We start from the raw sequence: 25,189 nt of genomic DNA on the forward strand, positions 1-25,189 counted from the left end.
AGAGAGAGAGAGAGAGAGAGAGAGAGAGAGAGAGAGAGAGAGATCTGGTGTCTCTTCCTCTTCTTACAAAGACACTAGTTCTATTGGATTGGGCCCCACCCTTATGACCTCATTTAACCTTAATTACCTCCTTAACTGTAGTCACATTGGGGTTAGGGCTTCAACATATGGACTTAGGGGAAAACACAATTCAGTCTGTAATACAGGGTGTAGCTGGTTTTAGAGCTAGATCACAGTAGGTACTAGACAACCCTGGAACATTTTCTTCAGAAAGTAAAAAACTTAAGAAAAACAAAAAACTATTTGGTATGTCACAAAGAAGCCACCCAATTTAAAGGGATTCCTAGTAGCCCTAGCTAGGACAATTTGAGCACAAAAATAATTAAATACTGATGATTATGAGATGAGATAGATAGATGGATGGATATATATATAGAGAGAGATAGATGATAGATGATAGATAGATAGATAGATAGATGGAAGATATTGGATGACTCCTTAAGGGACAATACCTACGGCCAAGTTGTAAAGGTGTGGAGATTGCTAGTGTTGGGAAATTATCATTTTGCCATCATCAGAGTAAAAATGGATCAGGCAAGAATCATCCACAAATGTTAAACATTAGGAAACTAGGGGGAAATTATACTGAGGAGCAGGATGTTTGTATTGTCTCAGAGTATCTCCCCACACATTTCATATTAGCTGCAGGGGGAAAGATACTACTTATATGTTATAGATATGGGATGAAACCTTCACTGGGTAATCAAAATTATTACCAAAGTTTTTTTTTTTCCTTTTACCAATTACCATGAGGGACAGATGGACATTATGTGACTCTGTAAGGAAGGCAAAACTTTACCTCTACTTTCTTGAAAGTCTTTGGCTGGGCTTGAGAATTAAATTGACATAGGACAGATTAACAGGAGAAAAGCATACAAATTTATTTAATATAAGTTTTACGTGACACTGGAACTCTCATAAGGAAATTAAGACCCAAAGAAGTGGCAAAACCTGTATGATGTTTTAGTAGGCTGAAAAATAGAGGGGAAATTGTGGAAAAGTAACTAAAATATATGGAGAGGCTACAGTACAATAAGAATTATTTTAACAAGGTCTGTTTGTACAGAATTCTCTGTCTTGATGCCCTGTCCCTGGTGACAAAAAAATTATTCTTTCCTCCTGTATGGGGAGGACTTCTTTCACATTGGAGTTTTATCTCCTGCTTTCAGGAAAAAACAGGAGGGGTGCCCGTCTTGCACCTGCTATTTTTCAAGTGACTATAAGTCAAAATAAGCCAAAGAGGCATATCTTGGGTGGCATATTCTGCCACCCTTCACCTCCAATTGTCTAACCCTTAAAACAAAATAGAATCATCCATGTTGTCTTTCAACTGAAAACGAATAAAGTGAATCTATGCGTAATTATGAGTGACATAAGATAAATATAAATTGTACAATCATTCTTTAAATGGGGGAATATATACATGTTTTATTAAACTATGTCCATGTCATCATTGACAGAAAAGCTGTGGAAATACTCTAGACTAAAGAAAGTAAAAGATACTTGGTAATTAAAAGTAGACTAGAACCTGTACTATAGAGAGAGAAAAAAGGATATTTTAAGTCATTTGACAAAATTATAATGTGGAGAGTAGGCTATATAAAACTATTGTATCAATGTCAAATATACGGTTAACACATCCATTCACCTCACCTTTTTTTGTGAGAACACTTGAATTCTACTCAGCAAATTTCAGTTATACAATACAGTCTTATCAACTATAGTCAGGATGTTATGTATTACATCCTCAGACCTTACTCATATTATAACTGAAAATTCATATCCTTTTGTCAGCCTCTCCCTATTTTTCCCACTCCTTAGCCCCAGGCCCACCATTCTATTCTCTGTTTCTATTGGTTTAATTGTTATTTCTAAAAGATCATACATACAAGTGATATCTGCAGTATTTGTCTTTTTCTGTTTGCCTTATTTCACTTACAATAATGCTCTCAAGGTTCATCCATGTTGTCACAAATGATAGGATTTCCTTCTTTTTAAGACTGAATAATATTCCATTGTATGCACCTACCACATTTTTTCTTTATCTATTCATCTGTCAATGGATACTTGGGTCGTTTCCTTATCTGAGCTATTTTGAATAGACATGTGGGACTACATCAAACTAAAAAACTTTTGCACAGCAAAGGAAACCATCAAAAGAGTGAAAAGGCAACCTATGAAACGAGAGAAAATATTTGCAAACCATTTCTGAGAAGGGATTAATATCCAAAATAAATATTTAATAAACTCCTACAACTCAATAGGAAAAAGAAACCAAATAACCCAATTTTAAAAGGGCAAAGGACTTGAATAGACATTTCTCCGAAAAAAGATATACAAATGGCTGCTGGGTATATGAAAAGATGTTCAACATCACTAATCATCAGGGAAATGCAAATCAAAACCACAATGAGATATCATCTCACACCTGTCAGAGTAGATACTGACAAAAAAAAAAGTGTTGGCAAGGATGTAGAGAAACTAGCACCCTTCCTTGTCCATTGTTGGTGGGAATGTAAAATCATGCAGCCACTGTGCAAAACAGTATGGAGGTTCCTTAAAAAATTAAAAATTAAATTACCATATTATCCAGCAAGAGCACATCTGGGCATACATCCAAAAGAATTTAAATCAAGATCTTGAAGAGACATCTGCACTCCCATTTTCATTGCAGCATTATTCACAATAGCTAAGGAAATTTTTATTTATCTTTTTTTAATTCCATAAAAGTCAAGTACATTCTATCAAAACTAATAAATTTAAAATTGGGGAAAAATTTCACCGTTGCCTTCTCTGACTGCACCCTAGAGACTCGCTGCTGTCCTCCCTCGTGCTCCCCTTGACTCTGCAGAGGACTCACCCCAGCCAGCATCTGACACTGGGTTGATTGACACACCTGCTGAAAGGTCACCTCCCCAACTAAACCTTGAGCTTACTCTCACTCACCCCTATCTCCTGTGTGCACCAGATTCCTAAGCCCATTGCACCCACTAACTTTGTTACTTAAATTTTTGTCTGGGGAAACAAGACAACACTCTAACATTTCCTCTGTTCAAAACAGCCTTAGTAGAGCTTAGAACAAATCAGAGTAAGTGTTGGGAAGGAGACTACTTTTTGGTCAATCTGTGACCCGCTACGTGTCAGAGAGTCCTGAGGAAACTTAACTGGACTTCAAATGCTTGAATACCTCCATGGATCACTTCGAAGGTCAAGAGGAGAAACGTGTCCATCTTCCACAACAGGTGTGTCATTTTAGGAGAAACAACAGGTCCCTACCAACCTGGGGATGCACTGTCAGAAACTTGACCACCACCTGCCTTCTTCTGTACTCTCACTCAAAGACAGTCTGAGCACGAAGCTTGCAAAGCTGAGCAAGAAGAAAGGAGCCATGAGACCTTGTCCACAATTCCCAGTCGCACCAGTCAAGAATCCCTAAACCTTCAACTAGGGGAGCCCTCCTCCTTCCTAGTTCAACATTCAGAAGGCTTTGGCTACCACTGCTCATAAAGAACATATTAATATCCCCATTTTACAGATATAAAAAAGCATAGTTTCATGCTTTAATTTGCCCTATTGTTCAGAGGTATTATTCTGACCCCTCCTTGACCTTAAATTCTAGGAAACAGTGACACATGTCACATATAGATTCTGGTTTCCAGATCCAAGAAACCATTCTCAAATGTCTCAGGTTTCAGCAGTCCTGGTTTGGCGCACTAGCACTGCCTCTCTAACATCCACCCCAGTACCTAGGAGGCTCACACCTACTTGTTCTGCTGCTCTGACCCTCTGAGCCACAACTGACACCAATCATCTTGGTTCCTCACAGGAGGGACTCAGACAATGTCAGCCCCAGTTCTGACCCCCCAGCTCTGTCCCCCATGAATTTGGAGTTCTGCCTAAGCAATGGTGGAATCTACTTTAGGATGAGGTGAGATCATTCAGGGACTCCCAAAATGCAAGCCTAGCTCTAGAATCCCTTGCACAAGAAAGCAGCAGGTGTGCCACACCATAGTGCTACTGCTGTGGTCCAAAATCTGCAAAGAACAACAAACTCATAAAATACAGAGTAAAGAAGGGCTTCAGGGGGCATTAAGGTGGCACCATCTGATACCGTAGTGAAGTCGTAGATGGAAACCTGCCCCATATCCATTATTATCAGCAGTAACATCCTGCATTTCATAGCTTATATATGTGAGGTATTTGTAAACTAGCGTCACTCCTAATACATGGTTAAGAATTACATACATACACTGCATCAGCAAATGATGACAATGTGTCATAATAAGAAGCAGGATTCACTCAACCCTTTAAACCTGAGGTGCACTAAGGAGGAGAAAAATCCCTAAAAAGCTGTGTTCAATCAGACTATGTTCATGGGGATTTTATACATTTGCTCATCTAATCCTCAAAGTAAACCTGCTGTTTAGGGATTAGCTGCCCATTTACAAATAAGGGGAACTATGGTTCAGAGAGGATTAGCAATATAACAGAATTATATGGCAAAACTAGGACATGGCTAGAATTAGAAGCTCACTCTGCCTTTCTCTAAAGTTCAAATTCCTAAACATGTTTGTCTTCAGGGGTACACAGTAGTCTGGGTTATATTACCTGGATTTTTGCCTCTCAGGTCAGTATCTGGGATCCCTCCCTCTTAACACAGCCTCCTTCCAGCTTATTCACACAGTCACTCCCCATGCCTGATTCTCTTACCACATGAGAACTCCCAGTATACTGAATCTGCTTCTCAGGTATGAGGCCTCACCCTTCCTCATTGTTCCCGCCCAGTTGAATTCAGTTACTAGTTTTCACATATACAGTGTCCCCCTTTATCCACAGGAGATACCTCCCAAGACCCCCAGTGGATGCCTGAAACCAAGGATAGTACTGAACCCTATATATACTATGCTTTTTTCTATACATCATACCTATGATAAAGTTTAATTTATAAATTAGGTACAGTAAGAGATTAACAGCAATAACTAATAATAAAATAGATTAACTATAACAATATACCATAATAAAAGTTATATGAATGTGGTCTCTCTCTCTCTTTCTCTCTCAAAATGTGTTACCGTACTGTACTCAACTTCTCACTTAACGGAAGCACTTTACAGCTTTTCTTTGGAATATCTGAATTGCCAGCATCACTATTCTTGTGCGTTGGGGCCATTATTCAGTAAAATAAGGGTAACTTGAATGCAAGCACTGTGATGTCACAACAGTCAATCTGATAACCAAGGTGGCTACTAAGTGACTAATGGATGAGAAGCATATACAGCATGGATACACTGGACAAAGAGATGATTCACGTCCCGGGTGGGACAGAACAGGAGGAAGGCAAGATATTTCATCACGGTACTCAGACAGGTGTGAAGGGACCCCGGCCCGGACCCCAGGCCGGACAGATTCACGTTAAAAAAAATCATACTTCAGCTACTCCAGCTAGACTCTAAGAACTAATAGTTCTTTTTGCTTCTGTACACCTGCTTTGCTTCTGCTGGGAAATAAAAGGTTAAAGAAAAACATTCCTCAGTTCCCCCTTCCTCCCCTCCCCTCGCCTCAATCTTAACATATCAAGAGGCCTCACAGCAGCTAACTAACCCCCCCCCCAGCTCTATCTTAACATATCAAAAGGCCTTACAACAGTTAACTCCCCTGGCCTCTATCTTAATACTTCAAAGAGGTTTTGCAACAGTTAACTTTAGTTTCTCTACCTCTGTCCTTAGTTTCTAACATTGATTATCCATATCTCTGAGGAACAGGTTGTGCGGTCAGCTCAACCCGGTCACGATATACTGTTAAGACATCTGAACAGAACGACACTGTTGTGACAGTGGGATGCGGTTTTAACTGGAATAGGAATAACTGCACATTCTTTTTTGGCTTCTGTAACTTGCTTTATTTATAGCCCTGCCTTATAAAAACCCTCCTCCCCTCCCCCAGAGTCTTAGGGCTGTCTCTCCTTAGTTGGAAAGGCGGTCGCTGAGCTCAGCTTAATAAAATCTTCGGAACCCTAATTTGACATCCAGCCTCTTTGTTAATTGTCTGGACCCAACAAGGTGCACAATTTAAATTTTCTGAATTGTTTGTTTCCGGAATTTTCTATTTAATATTTTCAGACTGTGGTTGACTGTGGGTAACTGAAACTGAGGAAATTGAAACCACGGATAAGGGGTGACTAGTGTACACACCAAGACCCACCTTTCACCACATCTGCTGATCACAGCCCCAATGCCAACGACTCCAAATGCCTGCCTGTTGTAGGGCTAGGCTCTTCATCCTGGTCTACACACAGTCACAAATTTCTCAGATGTCTTTCAAATACATCAGGCAGTCCCTACGTGTTGAGCTCATTAAATCAACAGTCTCCATGAATACCTCCAACGTTCTCTGTGCATTTTGAGTTTCATGTATTCTCATCTTCCCCCTAACTTTTTCACTACACAGATGAAATAGATCATTTGACAAAGTATCTCAGCTCATTGCCATAAAATCTACAAATATCCCTGCAATTATTGCTTTCCTTACTCCTTTTCTCCTCATTAAAAGTGAAGTCAGTCATGTCCGCTCCTAGCTAAGTGCAATTCTCTAATTTATGTCTAAATTCCTCAGAACTTCATGATATTGATTATAAATTAAATCTGTTATTAGCAACCTCTCCATCATTCCTCCATCTGCCTTCTCATCTTAAACTAAGTATCTTCGATCTTGAAAAAAAAAATTCCTCTGCACTTCTTGCTACAGCTACAGCCCCATCTTTCTTCCTCTTCATAACGAAACTGAATGTTCAGTTACATTTCCTTGCAATTCCAACGTCTGACTTTCTCGTATCATCTCCTCATACATAAATCTGTGATAACCATGATCATTTCATAAATACATCTAACGACTGTTTGTCTTCATCTTACTTGGAAACAAAGAATAATAGGCCTATAACTACCTTTTGAGATCATTCTTTTTCCCCAGGGTCTCTGACATCTCAGGCTCCTGACTGTCTTCAAACTACTATACCTACTTCTTGCCAGTGTCCTTTGCAAGATCCTCCTCAAAAGCACTAGTTGAAACATCCCAAGACTCAGTCCTTGCCCCTGTGCTCTCCTTTGACTATACGCTGTCCTGGAAATCTCGTGCATTTCTTCAATTGCTCCAGTTTCTTTCATTGCTGTCTCTGTTGTGACAATGTCTGAAAACTCATGTCTACTTATTGAGGTGGTCACTTCGTAAGATATATAAATGTTGAATCATTATGTTGTACAACTGAAACTAATATAACATTGTATGTCAACTATAATTTTTAAAACTAGACAAAAATTAAAATTTCATTCCTGAGGTACAATCTCTACTTGCATACAAGTATGTTACAAGAAGTTAAAATGAAATATATCTCAAGCTGAAGCCTTGGACTTCCACCTCAAATAAAAATTACTTTTCCTCTTCTTTCCAATCTCAAATAATGGCTCCACTAGATATCCAGTAATTAATCTTTAACCAGCCTCTCAAACTACACAAATACAATCAAGCACTGCTGTTATCTCTATTACTGGCTGTTTATTTCCACACCAGCACCCACACAATACTCCCACTCCATACTCATAATGCTTAGTCTCAGTTTAAATGTCAATTCCTCAGATAATACAATCGTAGGTATTAAAATTTAAAAGATAATGTTTCAGTCTCCAAAAACTGATTAACAAATTTTGCTGAGCTCTTTTCCACATAAGAAAGTGAACTTGATATATAATTTTTAGCACCACCAGTCACAAATTGGGTCCTGCAAGAGAGAAAGCTGAAATTAATGAACAGTTATTTAAGATTGTCACTGGGTCATGAGAAGTTGTAATAACATGTCATTGATCTCAACTGAAAATGAGATAGATAAAGTAATAAGTGTATTTTAAATATTATTGATGAGTTTGCTTCCATGAAAGCCAGGAAAGTAAATATATAATAAATTTTCTTTTGGTATACATTAAACTTAAAAGTATGTGATTTTTTAACACCCCTACTTTGCAATTTTTCAGTTTTCAAGTACTTCAACGTTACAGGAAAAATGAAATCTTAAACATTTTAATGAAAGCATGCTATGGAAATGTTCATTTCCCGTCACTTTGGGATCATATGGGACTGGAAAGAACCCATATTTTGTCCATTCTTCTCACCACTGTCTGCGTTTCTCCTTTCTCTGAATTTTACAGAATACTTCCTCACGTTATGATTACCACGCTCAAACGCCTCAGTGAATGGCTATTATAAAATAAGTCTTGATAAAATACAATATTACATGAGAAAGTAAAAAATAAAACACACAGGAATATTTTAGAAAATGAAAGCTGCTGCGTCCGTTATTTCTCCCCTAAATAAGCACACCAAGCGTTTTCCTCCTGGGAGACCCGCCCTCAAAATCCGCAAGGGGAACAAGCCAGCCCTCCGTGGAACAGAAAGGGCGGGATCGCGCGCCCTCTGGTGGCCGTGGAGGCACAGCGAAGGGAGTTTTGCACTTGCTCTGGTGGCCGTGTGGCCCGCCTGCTGCATCGCTGAAATTGAATTTTTCATTTATTTAGACTACCTAATTTGTGGGCATACATTGTTCACAGCATTTTCTTACAATTTTTTTTCTTTATGTAAAGTCTAGCAATGTCTTCACTTTCAATTCGAATGTTATTACCTTTTCTTCTCTCTTTTTTTCTTGGTTAGTCAAGGTAAAGTTTTGTCAATTTTGTCGATCTTTTCAAACTTTTGATTTTGTGGATTCTATCTACTGATTTCCTATTTTTATTTAATTTATATCCACTTAATCTTTATTATTTCCTTATTTCTTCTAACTTTGGGTTTAGCCCTTCATTTTCTGATTCTTTAATGTGTAAATTAAGGTATTGATTTGAGAGCTTTCCTGAAAAGGACATACAGAATACAATAAGCAAATAAAAAGATATTCAACATCATTAGCCATTAGAGAAATGCATATTAAAACTACAGTGAAATATCACAAAACATCCATCAGAATGGAAAAAAAATTAAAAATCACCACACCAAAATCGGGATCACTCACACATTGTTGCTGGGAATGTAAAACAGTACAGCCACTGTGGGAAACAGTTCAGTAGTTTCTCACAAACTAAATATGCAACTACCATTTAATGCAGCAATTATACTTCTGCGAATTTATTCAGCGAAAAGAGGATATTAGTGTTCAAAAATATATATACCTTTTTTTTACCAGATTAATTTGTAATCGCCAAGAACTGAAAACAACCCAAATATCCATTTGTAGGTAATTGGACAAACTGTGCTACATCTATACCGTGGAAAACTACTTAGCAATGAAAAGAAATGAAAATTGACCCAAGCAACACCCTGGATAAATCTCAGAGAATTATCCAGGGGAAAAAAGCCAATCACAAAAGATTACATACTACATGATTCAATTTATGTAAAATTCATGAAATGATAAAAACAGGAATGCGAGCACAAACTAGTGGTTGCCAGGGTTAAAGTGGGAGTGGCAGCAGGAAGGGAGTGAGGCTGCAAAATGACAAATGTGAGTTCCTCCTGTGATGTTAATGTATCGATGTTATCCTCCCATCTGTCACATTGAACTATAGTTTTGTCAGATGTTGCCATTGGGGGAAACTGGGTAAAGGGTGAACAGGATCTTTCTATTATTTTTACAACTGGATAGGAAAGAAAATGTTTACTTAAAAATAGAAACAACATAACTATCTAACAGCAGAGTAATTGTTATTATGGTACCTAAGTAAAGTATGTGTTCTTGTGCATATATCTGAAAAATCCTAAAGGAAAATACAAAAAAATAATTAGTAGTATGACAATGGGTGGTTTCTATTTTTTATTTCATTTTTAAAATTATCACCAGGATAAATTTATTTTGTTTTATGTAATGCAAACAGCCTTTACTCATTGTCATGCTGCAAAAACAAATAAGAAAATGGTGAAAATACAACAACAGGAATTAAGAACCCTTACCAGAGGAGGTGGATACTTCATACACTGTTGGTGGGAATGCAAAGTGATACAATCCCTTCAGGAAACAGTTCGGCAGTGTCTTCAAAAGTTGAACATACACCTACCATATGATCTAGTCATTCCAGACCTAGGTATTAACCAAGGGAAATGAAATTGTGTGTTCATATAATGAATTTTTCAGGAATGTCCATAGCAACTTTCAAACAAAAATGGGAAACAAGGCAGATTGTCCATTAACAGATGAATGAACAAATTGTAACATATCTGGGTAATGCTATGCTAGGCCTAGTAACAGGAACACTTAGATTAATCTCAAAATAATGATGCTGAGTGAAAGAGGCTAGACAGAAAATAGTACATAATGTATGGTTATACCTATTTTTAAATTCTATAAAATGTGAGCTAATCAAGAGTGACAAAAAGCCCATGAGTGGTTGCTTGGCAAAGGAGGGAGGTAAGGGAGGGACAGAAAGTGACTGCAAAAGGACCACTAGGAAACATTTGAGAGTAAGGGATATATACATTCACTATGGATTGTTGTGATGATTTCACAGGTGTGCACATATGTCAATAGTTTAATTGTAGATTTTAAGTAGGTGCAGTTCGTTGTGTGGCAATTATGTCTCAATACAGGTAGTTTTTAAAAACTCTCATGGGATCTGTTGATCATTCATGGTGGGCACCTTTATTAACATTTTGACACAAAATATATTTATATAAGGGACAAGTCAAATTACTTTTGCAAACAAAAATAAAAGAGAAAGGATTTCATAAGGTACAGGCAATGCAGACCCCTCTGTGCCCTGGACTGAGCCTGGGTAGGGGGAGACTCTGCTGGGCCCCCAGCAGCCTCAGCTCCTAAAAGTACAGGTCCTTCTCCACAGGTGTGGGCACTTTGATGGATTTTCTGTAAAGTAAGCGTTGCTATTTGAGCTGACTTTAGAACTTAGCATTTATGAAGCAACATATTACAGCCTTTCTTAGGAAAAAAACATTTTCAACACCAGGACTGCTGGGGTGGCTGCAGACAGGTGCTGAGGGCACTAAGGACATTTTAATTTTTCTGCCTTTTCTGTTTCAGGCTGAATCTGTTAGCCCCTGGATCCTGGTTATCCAGGAACCCACCCCCACCCCTGCGAATGCACACAGCTAGATGGGACGATGGCTCCAGACACCCTGAGCCTGGTTGCTGGCCCTACCACTGCTGCTGTGTGGCCTCGGGCAAGCCCTCAACCTCTCTAGGCCTCGTGTGTAAAATGGGGATCGTTCCACCTGTGTTGCAGGGTTGGTGTAAGAGTATACAAGGACATCAGTGAGAATTTGGCAGAAGCATAAATGCTGCCACCTTAGCCAGTCCAGTTAAAACTTCCCACTGCTCCCAGGTTGATGTTGATAAAATGATTTATTAAAACATAGTTTTACTTCCCAGTTTCCATTAACAGGGACAGCTGTAAAGCAGGGTCTGCAGCAGAGGAGCAAGACTGGAGTGGGGACAGGAGAAGCCTTGCTTGTACACCAACATCCGGAATTAGAGCAGTTCCATTTTCCATCGTGACAGATGGTAATTTTCCAGAGCCCCCTTGACTTCTTTAAACCTGATATCTAAGTATTCTAGCATCTTCTCTGACCTTTCTTTTAATTAGTGCATTTAATTTGCCTCCCTTTCCAGCTGAAGACATGATAACCAGGTGAGGAAGGTTCCAGTAGGGGTAATGAAAAATAACAGGGCTATGCTTGGAGGGAGAACCCCACAGCTGAAGGGCCCCACTCTGCTCCTACTCACTAGTGTCCTTGGCTAAGTCACATTATCTCTCTGAGCCTCCATTTCCTCATCTATACATGGGAAAAATTCTCAACCTATGAAATGGAAGAAAATGCATTGATTGAATCAATCTCTTTACTGTGGGACAGGCTGGGCAACAGTTTGTGCCCATGGATCCTCACCTCCCTAGTCTCTCGCCTCCCCTCTGGAAGTGGCCTTGGGCCCTGGTGCTCCTGGGAGTTGGGCTGAGGCTGCCTCTATTTCTCCCCAGGCCTCCATCCAACTTCATCAGACAAAGAAATCTCCACTAAGTTTGCACACAAAATCCCTGAAGACAAGCACTACAGAGAGAGGGGACTGGAACAAACACTGCCCTGTCCTCCCCTAAAACCCTCTATTCACAGCCTTCGTGTGAGGGTGAAGAAATTTTAATAATAATTTCCTTGTGTTGTTTTGTTGAACTAAAGGGCTCGTTAACATTTTTACCATACAGGTTTTGCTCTCCATTATTTAGATAAACATTAATGTTTCTCAAAATTGTTGTCTCACTTTCTCCATAAAGTGTTTGCACATACACTATCTTATTTATATGTTTCTAGATTCCTATTTTTGTTTTCATTTCCTAATTTTTTCTTTGTATAGAAGATTGAAATTCCTTTGCAGGAAAAGTTAAAGAATGAAAAACATATTGAAATATCTAGGAATGCATTGATATTAGATTAGATTAGATTAGATATTAGATATTATATAGTGTAAAGTTTGCAAGAATAAGGGTAATACAAAGAATACTAATACAATCTTTATCTGGATTCACCTATTATTAACATTTTTCTCCATTTTCTTTTTTATTTGTGTCTGCTTAACATCCCCTTTCTCTGGAGGTAGATGCACACACAAACACACATACATACACACGTAATACTTTTCTGTGAATTGTTTGAGGTTAGGTTACATATGTTATGGACATTTATTTCCTCCTAAATACTTCCAAGGATTTTTCCTAAAAAATGGAGATACTCTCTTATATAACCACAGTATTGTTATCAACTTCTGCAACAACTAGATGTAATACTTTTATCTACTCTACTGTCCCTTGTGTAATTTTTCAAAGGTCCTTTTTGCCCCTGAATTACAAGATCTAGTCTATAGTCAGTTGTGCCATTTAATTACAAAGCATCCTTTCCTTCCCTTAACCTGGAACATTTTCACAGCTTTGTGGTTTATGATATGGGCATTTTGCTAGTATAAAGATTTCAGTCAAAATCCATCTCTGACCTGTCCAGAGTGGAAAACATCCTTTATAATTAACTTGCCCCTGAGTGGCTTGATGGGCTCCTCAAGGGATGGTGCTGTGGCAGGTGTTCAGCATTGTTCTCTCCTGTTGGTAGGTTGGATGTTCAAAGCAGCAATAGTGAGATCATTCTTAGTGAATGAGAGCTTATGGAGATATAGCCTCCATTCCTGCTTTCATGGGATACCCTGTTCATGAGTGCATTGTGCCAGCCCTGGGATGGCTAATGGAAGAGATTTGCTGATGACAACTGGACAAGTCTTCCTGTCTACTTGGTGGTTTAGTGCCTCTTCTGTAGTAGATCCTCTCTGGTGAATATTAACTTGTAATACAAAGATTGTCACATTCCATAACTCCTCCTATGGATTCATCTACTTCCCTCTCTACCACCCCTCTTCCGACCTCCTTATCACCAATCTTTCAATCTTCTAGGCCCTTGAGTAACCATCCAAGCCAGTCATCATTGCCCATGAGTCCATGTATATCCTTACTTCTGTCTACTTCTCTTTCCATATAAAATGGATGACAAAGTGTACCACCAGATGCTCTGTCCACTGGAGCAATGTCTTCTCATCATGGTCCTTCAAGGTCATCCCTCATCGGAGCATAATGCAGGAGCAGTCTATTTTCAGTTAGCACCCACATCTTGAGCCAATTCATCCATGAATCAAGCTGGGGTTTTTTTTTTTCCTTCATTACCTGGTAATAAATGCACCACCAACACATGGGTCATAGGTGTGCACTGAGGGAGGGGTGTTGGTGCATCCTTGTTAGAGGATATGAAGGTCTGGGTCACTGTCTGCACAGCTTATTTATATCCTTTGGTCCTATTCATGCCCTGTATCAACCACGTCTTTAATATTCTGTATTCTGTTGCTTTGACATTGGAGACCTCGCTGACCTTGGAGGGACTGCCTCTCCCAGGGTTGGCTAATTTCTAAAGATAGTAAACAACTCTTATAGTAAACAATGTGCTTTTCAAATAAAAACCAACCAGTCCAGAGCCCACACACCTAGCTGCCTTCTTTATCTCTCTGGGTACTGCCCACCTGTCCGAGTCACTCCAGGGCCAGGCACCAGACAACTAGGAACAGCTCCTATTCCAGAGAGAGTGCCTAAGTTACTCAGACTAGCCAGTTCTAAATCACCTACCCTGCCTCTCCTGTTCCTTCCCATAGAAACCACAAGAAAGGCTCTTGCAGAGTTTCCTGCTCTCTCTACCTCCCGACCAACCCTGGTACTACTTTATGTGACCCCGGTGGCATGGTGTGACCCCCGTCTCTTGAGATTTGTGACTATTGCCTATATTAAAGCATTGCCAAACTCAGATATACACTTCCATCTTTTTTATGGGGTTACTGCTAGACCCACCACACTTTATGACTTGGAGGGTCTGACAGATCACTGTTCTTAATGAGCCATTTACAAGACATCCCATAGTCAGGTGCTTGATATTTAGCAGGCCCAGTGTCTTGCCAGTAGACGATTTTTGAATGGTATGTAATTCTCTACTGAAGATGACGAGGCCTTGTTCCACCACTCTAGGGGTCTGTGTTACGATTCTCACAGTGGGCTTATTAACACCACATGGCCTCTTTTCCCACCCAGACACTGGGTCATATAGCCCAAGGGGCAGGGTTGCTTGTACTGCATCTAGACCTGCTGCCAAGCCTTTTCCTGCTCCACTCAGAGCTGACAGCCTCCAGGTCATATAGTAGATGAGTTGGAACAGCTTGCCAAGTTGGAATATTCCACTTTCAGAACCCAAAGAGCTCTATCAGGTATTGTGCTTCCTTCTTCACAGCTGGGAGTGTGAGACACAATAACTCATCCTCTACATTGGAGGGAATTCCAGACATTCCCCATACCGCTGGACCCATAAAAATTGTACTGCTGTGGCAGCCCCGTGAAACTCTGTAGGACTTATCTCCATCATCTGTAGTTTTTACCAAGGCCTCCCACATGCCTGGCACTTCTTGCTCATCTGGGAGATGGACATATTTTCCAGATCAATGGCTGAATGCCATGTACTTAATTCTGTCTCAGCCCATTCTAGCAAACCAAAGGAAATGTCTTCTTTGATTTTTATAGTAATCCAGTTATCCTCCAGGATCCCTCTGTGTTTTGGAGGGGCTTGACTGTTGAATAAATGGGGATATGATGAGTATCAGCACCATGCACCCTTTAGGTCATTAAGAGAGGCGTGAATCTGCCCACATGCCTCTGGGATGTGATGCTCTTTTAAAGTAACATCTTATCTGAGTAGGGAGGCCATTCCAGATCATTCCACTTGGCCTTCCCTATTTCGTGGCTCTTACCTTACAGGCTGGGGAACTGATTTGACTTGCTGACTGCAAGTACATTTATTCCAATTGTACATTCAAACTCTTAGAAAATTACCACTGTATGGGACAGTGAATCCTGTTGACCTGCCATGAAACAGAACTCCATTTATTGCCTGGTTCCTGTATTTCTCCATTCTAACATAGAGTTCATCATGATGCTTCAGGTGCTTAAGTATAGCCTTAAAACTGTGGGTACTTCCCTTTTCCCAGTGTAGCCATAGGTTCCTTTGGGGAGAGGGCTGGAAAATCATTACTGCATATACTTGATGTGGTGTTGCAGGGGCCTTCCTTCTGGCACTCGGGCTTCTTCAATGAGTTCTGGGTCTGAAAACTGACTAGGGTCTGTAAATGGGGCAAAAGACTGTGATATTTTGTTAACCACAACCTTTTAATCATTCATCTTTTATTTCATTTGATTGTACAGATTGAGCACCACCGTGTTGTCTGCCCATATGTTGTGCCTGTAGAGACACCTTGTTCTATTAGTTCCCTCCATATCTCTCTGAAAATAAAGCACCCCCTCTACTCTCCCCTCACCCCTTCTACTTGGATCTCACTACTCATTATGCTCATCGAGCTCGCCTTGTTTCTGAAGGTTAAGTGCCACCCTCAGGGAGCCCGGTTCTGCAACAAATCCCCTCTACTGTCAGCCTCATCCTACAGAGCAGAGCCACCACCGAGTTTCTCAGTCCTGCTGATCCCCCTCCCACCAGCACATTCTGTTCCTCAACAGAAGGTCTTCCAAGCCTTCTAATGAAACATAGCTGATACGTTTTTCAGCCTTACATACTCTGCCTATTCTAGGGTGCCCACTTCTCTGACCCTTTCAATCTCCTCTTTCACCATTGGCCACACCATTCTGGCATTTCTGCTCAGTATGAAGCTATCTATTTCTCCAAGCCTCCAAAATCCTAGCAGTGTGTTAGCACCATCTCCTGGCATCCTTGTTAGAGTGTTTAAATCTTTATCACAGGAGTGTGCTCCTTTTCAATAAACTCTCCAGTACTCACTACCATGTTTCCCTGAAAATAAGACTGGGTCTTATATTAATTTTTGCTCCAAGAATCTACATTTATTCATTTATTCATGTACAGAAATCTACATTTATTCAAACAGTCATGTCTGGCTGACGATCTTAACTGGAGCTTATGTTTGGGGTAGGGCTTATATTACGAGCATCCTGAGAAATCATGCTAGGGCTTATTTTCCAGTTAGGTCTTATTTTGGGGGCAGCACGGTTTATCTTCTGCTGTCCTCACACTGGCACTCTCAAGATCCAAACCCATTTACTCTCCTGATTCCTGCAGATACAGACTGACTAGGGCCTGCAGCAATTTCAGGGGATAATTCTTTCCCTCCCTTATCAGGCCCAGCATTTCCCCTGTTGGATTCTGTGGGGACTTGACCCTAGTTATTGACCTAGTGATCAGAGGATGAAGAAAGAGTAGACTGTGAAAGGGGCACAGGTTTTATTGCAAAGTAGAGGCCTCTGTCTGCATCATCTTCAATCAAGATTGGGAGGAGTGGGCCACTTTTGCAGGCCCAGAGAATTCAGGGGGATTGGTGTTTTGAGGTGTTTGCCTGCATCAATCCAAATGTCCCCATCCGGAGTCTCAGGTTTCTACTCCTGTCCAAACAGGCCCTGACCTTGGCATAGCAAACTTTCTGGGGTTGATAATTCAACCTTATCTGAAGTTATGCTGCTCTTACATTTTGCCATCAGTGACACCAGTGACAGTTTTACTAACGGTGCTGCTACAGCCTGACATGTGCTATCGGTACTCCACCAATCATAAATGATAGGGTCCTTATTGTCAGCAAACTGACAGGTGATGAGAGCCAAAATCTCATTTTAGGGTCTGCTTTTGTAGGACCACTACTGGCATCGTAGGGCAGATTCCCTGGAAACAGATTCCAAGGTGGAGAGCTGTAAGCAGAGGTGTTATTGGATAGTGTTCTATAGAAAAATACCTATAAAGAAATGACACCTGCAAGGAAGATTAGGCAGAAGAAAAAGTTGAAGTGCTGTGCAATTGCAACAGAGGCCTCAATTGATTCTACAGGGGACTCAAGCCAGGATGGCCCTTTATAGAAGTTGTAAGTTGGGGCAAGGCGACAAGTTCTTTGAACATCTGCAGTGAACACCACAGGATGTGGACGGTCCCGGGGAGGAGACATAACCTATGAGAGGCAGCTCCCTTCAGCCAGGACAATTCCCAGGGAGGTATTTAATTGTGAGCCATCAGGCAGCTGAGGGAATGGGAGCCCTAGACCTGAAGGGGGGGGGTGCTGGCAGCCCATCACAGTGTGCTCTATACATTTAAAGTTTCCAGCCTCAGTTGTTGATTTATGTTTTGCTCCCTGCGGTTCTGTTATTGCTTGGTGTCTTTTAAGGTCTTATTTTTAGGGGCACATATTTATGATAGATACATCTTCTCTGTCAAGTTTTCCTTTTACACATGGATAACATGCTTATTTTTCCCCTTGTGGTCTTTTAAAATTCTATTTTATCAGATATTTGGGTTATTACCTGCATCTGCCAAGGTTCAGCCAGAGAAGCAGAACCAGCATATATACTAAGATATTTATTTTTTGCAAGGAATTGGCTTACTCAATTGTGGGAGCCATTTGGGCAAGTTCAAAACCCATAAGGCAGTCTGTCAGGAAGCGTAGGCTGGAAGTTTTGTCCACATTTTCTTCTTCATCAAGGAATCCTCAATTCTGCTGTTAAGGCCTTTCAACTGATTGAAATCAGGCCCACCCAATTTACCTAGGATAATCTCCTTTACTTAATTAAACTCAATTTATGGACTTTAACCACATCTACAACCTTTACAATAACACCTGGATTAGTATTTGATTGAATAGTGGGACTACAGTCTCCCTAGCCAAGTTGACCATCACACTATACAACTTGCTTTTTGTTCAAATTTGCCTGGTGTGGTAATATTAAGACTCTCTGACACTCCTCCCATCAAGAGGTGGGGTTCTACATCTGCCCCTGCTTGATTCTACACAGGCTTGTGACTGCTTTAACCAAGAGTATGATGGAAGTCATGCTATGTGACTTCCAAGGCTATGTCACAATCAGCCACGGAGCTTCTCTCTTGTTCACTAGGACACCCGCCCTGTGCCACCATGTAAAAAGTCCAACCACCCTAGTCCTTCATGCTGAAAAGGCTACATGTATGCGCTCTGGTCAAATCCAAACTGAGATCAACATTAAGCCATTTCAGCCCACGCAGAAGACAGGTTAAGTGAATAAATCATCTTAGAAGTGGACCCTCCCTACAATCAAATAACTTCTGCTGAGGCTCCAGACACAATGTAGCAGAGAAGAGTCACGCCCACGGTTCCCCTTCCAAATTCCTGAACAACAGAATCCATGAGCATAATAAAATGGTTGTTCTTTAAAACCAGTAAGTTTCAGGGTAGTTCGCCAAAACACCAGTAGATAACAGGAACACCTGGAATATGTTTTCTATCTTTTTATTTTCAAGCATTTTATGTATGTTTGAGTCTTATAAACAACATGCTTTTGGATGTTTTTCTTTTTTCCAGGCTGAGAGTCTCATAATCAGATTCCTGAGGTGGGACTCAGAACCTTTAACAGTGAACGTTTATTTACAGTGAAGCCTGAACTAGCACTTTGAGTCTTTCTGCTTTCAGATCCACATCTTCTCTGCCCATCCTTCCTCCAGGAACTCTGGCACCATGTTTACTCTGGTTAATTAGCACGGGGCTCCAACCCTTCCCATCCACATCCCCCCTTTCCCAAATGTTGGTAGCTCCCCAACCTCCAAGTGGTCTATCAGTTCTGTCTCTGCGCAAGGAAACTTTCAAAGTTTCTTCAGAACCTTGCAGGTTAACAAGCAAGTCCCAGTGATGGGCGGAGGAGGTTACCATGGAGACAAATCCAAGGAACAAGGCTGAAGCGAAGGAGGGCCGAGGAGCAGCTTCCTATTGGCTCAGCGGGCGCGCAGCGTTCGCCTCGCGCACATGCGCAGTGGCGCCGAGGCGAGGTCGCGGCGAAACCGAGGCGCGGTGGTTGCCGGGCCGGGCTTCGCAGGACCCGGCTGGAACGCGCGGCTCTTGGCTGAGACACGTTTTGTGCTTTCCAAGGAAGGGAAGTGGCGGAGCCAGAGGCCCCTCTGCAGCGCGGGACTAAGCCCGCCACGCAGGCGCCTGAGCCCCCGCCGCCATTGTTGTCCGGGGCCTCCCGGCCGCTCTGGCTGTGAGTCCGCCGGGTCCCAGCGACAGGTAATGATGTCGCGGGCGCCGAGGGCGAGTGTCCGCGCGGTTACGGCCGGAGCCTCAGCCGGTCCATGTGGGGGCGCCCTTGTCGCAGCAGGGGGCCCAGTCCCAGCGCGGCGCGGCGCCGGGTCCCGACTCCCACGCTGCCCGCGACTCTCCAGCTGAAGAAGAGTTAGGGAGACCAGCTGGGAGGGGAGGGGAGGCGAGGCTAGCGCATCTGCTATGCAGGGCTTTGTAAACAGTTGGCTTTGGTGACAAGACTCGTTGAGAGCTTAGAGCTGGAATCCGTGGACAGGTGTTAGGGATTCTTCTCCAGGTCAGGCCTGTTGGAGGTTTTCTTCGGGGATCCTGGTTTCAAATTTATTCATAAGGAATTGTGTTCTTTAGAAGCAAGCCCTCAAAGGGCTTCAAATCACACCAACCTCTTCTATTTCTTTCCAGTCGAACCGGCTTGTCTCCCCAGCCCTCAGACAGAAAAACTAGAATAGGCTGGCATTACTATGCAGAGCAGGTAAATGGCTCGCCTTTTTTTCCTGACTGTTCCTTTGGGAACCTTGAGCGCTTTATTAAGAAATTCTCCTAGTTTGTTCTAAGTAATAGATCTTCTCTGTTGTCAAGCAGTCATTACAGCTTCTATAACATCAGTAACTAAAATACTGAAGCTTTTTTTTTCCAGTAAAAAAATGTTTAATTTCTGTTTCAAAAAGTTGGAGAGTTGATCTGTCATTTTGGTCATTATGCAAGTCTTGGCTTCTACCATCACCTTTTTAGGCAGTCCCAACCCCCACCCTACCCCCAGCAGATTGCATTTATCTTGCAAATTTAAGGACAGAAGGGAGGGAGACCAAGGTAGAGACCAAGGTAAAGTCTTTGTTTATCTGTATACAGTGGGTGGTCTTTCTGTTTGTGTATAGCAGAGGTCACCAGGAATTCTTGACCTTGTGGTCTATTGTGTTTCAGGGTCTCTTAACCATCACTGCAAGTTCTGGGCTCAGAATTTGTAACTAAGGCTGCTAACTCTACTTTGGCTCTCTTCTGCCCCTGGTCGCAGCAGCCCTAGAAAGAATGTCTTTGTGGCTCTAGCATGAGACTTAAAGCAGTTGGCTTACTACTACAGAAATAAAGGATATTGCCATATTGACTCTCCTTTCTGTAACAATGTCAGCCCTAAGCAAGAGGATGACCAGTTCTTCACGCTCCCAAATACATCTAATGTGGAAGCCAGACAGGGCTCAGAGTGGACCCCACAGTGTTGAAAAGGAAGTCTTTGCTTCAAGACGCTTGCGTGACACTGAGACCTGTCGACAGAATTTTAGGAATTTTTCATACCCAGACCTGGCTGGTCCTCGAAAAGCATTGAATCAACTCCGAGAGCTCTGCCGTAAGTGGCTGAGACCTGAGATTCACTCAAAGGAACAAATTCTGGAGCTGCTGGTGCTGGAGCAATTTCTGACCACCCTGCCTGGGGAGGTTAGGACTTGGGTGAAGTCCCAGTACCCAGAGAGCAGCGAGGAAGTGGTGACTCTGGTGGAGGATTTGACTCAGATTCTGGAAGAGGAAGGTGAGAATTATAGAACAGAGAGGGGAGGAATCCTGGGTGGTTAGAGCACATCAGGGAGCAGCCTGTTAAAGAAATTGGGATAACGGAGGTCAGTGAGTGAGTGAGAACAGGCTTTAATTTAACATGAGCCCCATCCTGCATGGCATTCCCCTTTAGATTTTTTGGAACCAAACACACGTTAAACCCAGAGGAGATGTGTCATAAAACAATGACCAGACACAGCCAAATTATCCCCGTCCAAGTCCTCAGGAAGTTTACCTGCAGAGGTTTGAACCATTCTGCCAATCATTTGCTTTGTGAATTTGTTTTTACAGTAACATACTTTCAAATAGATAGAAAAGGGTCCAGAGACATTTTCTTATTAAGTGATGAGATAACTCACAAAATTTACATCACATGAGGATTTAGTAGAAAATTATGAATTTGGTACATACACTTAAGAGTCCCAGAGAAGACTTGTTTTTGAAGCCTGCACTGACACCTTAGGACAAGTCATTGCCTCTTCTTGCTGATTCTTTGAAGTAGGGGAGCTATGTTTCATTTCCTTCTGATTTCTCACTTTCAGAAAGTGTAGGCACCTATTTGGTGACGAGTTTCAGGCTATTCAAATAGGACTAACCTCCACCATGGTCTCTCTCTCTTCCCTAGGTACTCCTCAGAACTTTGCCCTTTCTCAAGAGATTCCAGAGGAAGACCCCAAAGGAAGACATGCTTTCCAGGCAGGGTGGCTAAATGACATGGTAACCAAAGTGAGTTTTAGTTTTGTCTGTGATTTTAAAAATGCCTTCGTATTGTGTGAGGACATTTTCAATCCTGGCCCTCTAACTTCTGTGACTCCAAAAGTCCTGTCAAGGACCTAAGTCTCAGTTTTTCTCCTTAAGTCACTTTGGCACGTTAAGGTAGGTGAATGCCCCGTGTAGGAAATGAGATCTGTTGCCTGCCTTTGATATGCCTTTCCTCACTTTTCAACTTTAAGGCAACAATATCACATTGAGGTTAAAGGATTGACCTGTACAGCCAGATGCATCTAGGTTTGGTTCCTGGTTCTGCCATTGAACCTGTAATTTGGAGCAAGATACTTAATCACTATGAGCCTGAGTTATTCAACTCTAATAAATAGCATATTCCTCTTAAATTAGGTTGAAATATTATGAAACTTGTTAGCTTGGATAACAGTAAGTGATCAATAAGATCACAGTAGAATAAACAATAATTACTAATATGTGGTGTTACTGTTGATCATGAGTCTATTATTTTAAGGAAGAGCAACTCAGGCCACCTTAGGAGAAAGGTTTACTGTAAAAATATGAATGATCTGACATGGTAACCAGTGTAAAATTATTACTTATAGGTAATATGAATGTTTACCTGAAAAACCTAGGAAAATCAAAGGTAAAACTGTTAGAAACAATAATAAAAACTTTGAGTAAGATGACTGCCACAGAAAATGGCATACAAAAATTAATCACTTTCTTACATATACATGAAAATCAGATGAGAAAATAAAAGATTCCATTTACAATATTATGCCCCCAAATTTAAAATAGCTAGGACTAAACATAGTATAAATTTTGCAATACCTTTGTATCTTATCTCATTCTATAGGATGTGAAAAAAACCTTGAATATTGTAAAACTGTCATTTCTCCCTAAATTATAAACTTAATGTGATTTCAAAAATCCCAATATAATTTTTTTTAAGAAACTTAAGTTTATTTGAAAAACGTGTAAGAGTAATCAAGAATCTAAAAGTACAGCAGTTCTACAGTGGAGGGGGAAGGGGGTTCTGTATTTCATCATGGAGCACACAGACTATCTTAAAATTTCAAATTATAACACTAAATTTATTCTTAAAGGTTGAAAAGCAAAACCATTCAACTCTGTCATCTATGTTCAAGACCCTTTCTTTATGATGGAGTGACCAATATATGCACTCGTGGCAATTGAAAATGATAAATTCTTTCTTTTCAAACTTCTCTTTAAGACCATCAGGTATGCTCATCCATATATTGGGTGAAGGTTTTGATTAGGTAACCTTTAGAGTCATACTAAAGTTCAGGACTCTATGATTGCCCCCACCACACACACACCTGGTGTTAATCATTACCCCCTTCCTACTAGTTCTTGAACCAAGTTAAGTTATATTTGATGTTTTAGGAATCAATGACATTCAGAGATGTGGCTGTGGATATCACCCAGGAGGACTGGGAGCTAATGCGTCCTCCACAGAAGGAATTATACAAGACTGTGACATTACAGAACTATTGGAACATGGTGTCTCTAGGTAAGCATCATCTACACCCATTCCTCCCAGCACACTGCCAAAGTATCTTTTCTTTCCTTGTTGTTAAAAATGGATTGGACCTCTAAAGTACTTTGCTAAGAATTGGGCCTAGACATGAGTGTGCTTATTTCATTTGGGCACAAAAATGGCTGTTTTATTCCCTTTTCTCAAATGAAATTTTTCTAAATGGAAGATCATTGAAAACTGTGATGCGCAGCTTCACAGGGCCACCGTCCAAGGCTGTACCTTGCCCATTCCTTACTTTTCCTGTGATCTCTATGCACATATCCTCCAGGGTGGCAGGAAAATTTTATCCCAGCTCTGAAAGGACATTGACTTAATTCATTAGGTCACGTTCATTAACCATTGTATTCCTGTAGAGGTCTGTCCACATGGATAAGAAGTCAGGTAATAAAATTTGAGCAAAAGTTTATCTCCAGGACAAAACTTACTATATTCCTTCTGAACAGGACTTACAGTGTACAGACCAACTGTGATTCCCATATTGGAAGAACCATGGATGGTGATAAAAGAAATCTTAGAAGGCCCTAGTCCAGGTGAGAGAATAACTGGCAGATGAGAATCTTTGCACGTAAGAGCCTCAGTTATCCTAAGTGTGGTGAGATATATTTTTAAATATGGCCAAATCACTTTTCACAAAGACATCCCAGTCTGTCAAGAACACTGAGCTGTTTGGCATCACTTCCTTACAGAGGCCATCTTCAGGAAGAGCTTTTCCAAACATTTTTATACCATTCCCCTGTGTCTCATTTTATCTTTTTCCATGACCCTTGAGTCCCATCCCTGAGAGCTTTTTCTGGGGCTTTTTCATGCTATTGTTCCCTCCCTCTATATTTAAGCATGCATAAATGTCTCCTAAAATCTTAAATTTCAAACCTTTTTGAGTTTCTTTTATTCTATTTACTGACAAAACCCTGTAGCCCCCTGCCTCCACTTTACTAACACATTCTTTTTTATTTTGTAATTATTTTTAAAATAATATAGTCACAAGATCAAAAAAAAAACTGTAATATATAAAATATATTTTTAAATTTTATATAAAGCCAGACAGTATCCTCCCACATGTATACCACATTCACTGAGTTCCTACATCTGTCTCCTCAACACACAACTACTGTTGTTTCTAGTTTATCCTTCCAGGTGTTTATTTTGTTTCGTTTGCATATAAAGTTAATATGAAAACATTTTTCTCTATTTTCTAATATAAATGGTAACATACTGTACACACAGTTTGTACTTTGCTTTTATTTCTTAAAAGTATATCTTGGTAAGTGTTCCAAATGAGCCTGTAAAGAGCTTCCTTGTTATTTTTTTAAATACCTGCATCAAATTTTATTGTGTCTCATATTTTATTGAACCTGTTCCCTATTGATGAACTTTTTGGTTGTTCCCATTCCTTTCTTCCTTCTTTCACAATAACTTCATTTTGAAAGATTTCAAACCTGTAGAATTTTTTACCTGAAAACAACCAGTTACCATCATTCAGCCACTTTTGTCTTATCTCTTTACACACACACACACACACACACACACACACACACACACACACACACTTCGTTTTTGCACTGAACCACTTGTAAGTTAGTTGCAGGCATCATGACATCTCACCCCTAAATGTTTCTACATAT

General features: G+C 40.8%; 1 protein-coding gene across 7 annotated transcripts in view; it reads left to right on the forward strand.

The window, feature by feature from the left end:
* Nucleotides 1-25,189, forward strand: part of LOC109382190 (zinc finger protein 624) — an 85,710-nt gene that overhangs the window by 49,279 nt on the left and 11,242 nt on the right. The window contains exons 1-6 of one of the 7 annotated variants that reach the window (XM_019641516.1): nt 19,451-19,702; nt 20,138-20,207; nt 20,657-21,257; nt 21,906-22,006; nt 23,414-23,540; nt 24,011-24,097. The exons of 1 other annotated variant lie outside the window; for it this stretch is intronic. In XM_019641516.1, coding sequence (XP_019497061.1) covers nt 20,855-21,257; nt 21,906-22,006; nt 23,414-23,540; nt 24,011-24,097 — 718 coding nt within the window. In that variant the 5' untranslated portion in view covers nt 19,451-19,702; nt 20,138-20,207; nt 20,657-20,854. 5 more of the 7 variants (XM_019641518.1, XM_019641515.1, XM_019641519.1 and 2 more) reach the window with 5 other exon arrangements.

The sequence above is a fragment of the Hipposideros armiger genome, unplaced genomic scaffold (assembly GCF_001890085.2).
Source record: "Hipposideros armiger isolate ML-2016 unplaced genomic scaffold, ASM189008v1 scaffold_61, whole genome shotgun sequence".
Classification (NCBI taxonomy): domain Eukaryota; kingdom Metazoa; phylum Chordata; class Mammalia; order Chiroptera; family Hipposideridae; genus Hipposideros; species Hipposideros armiger.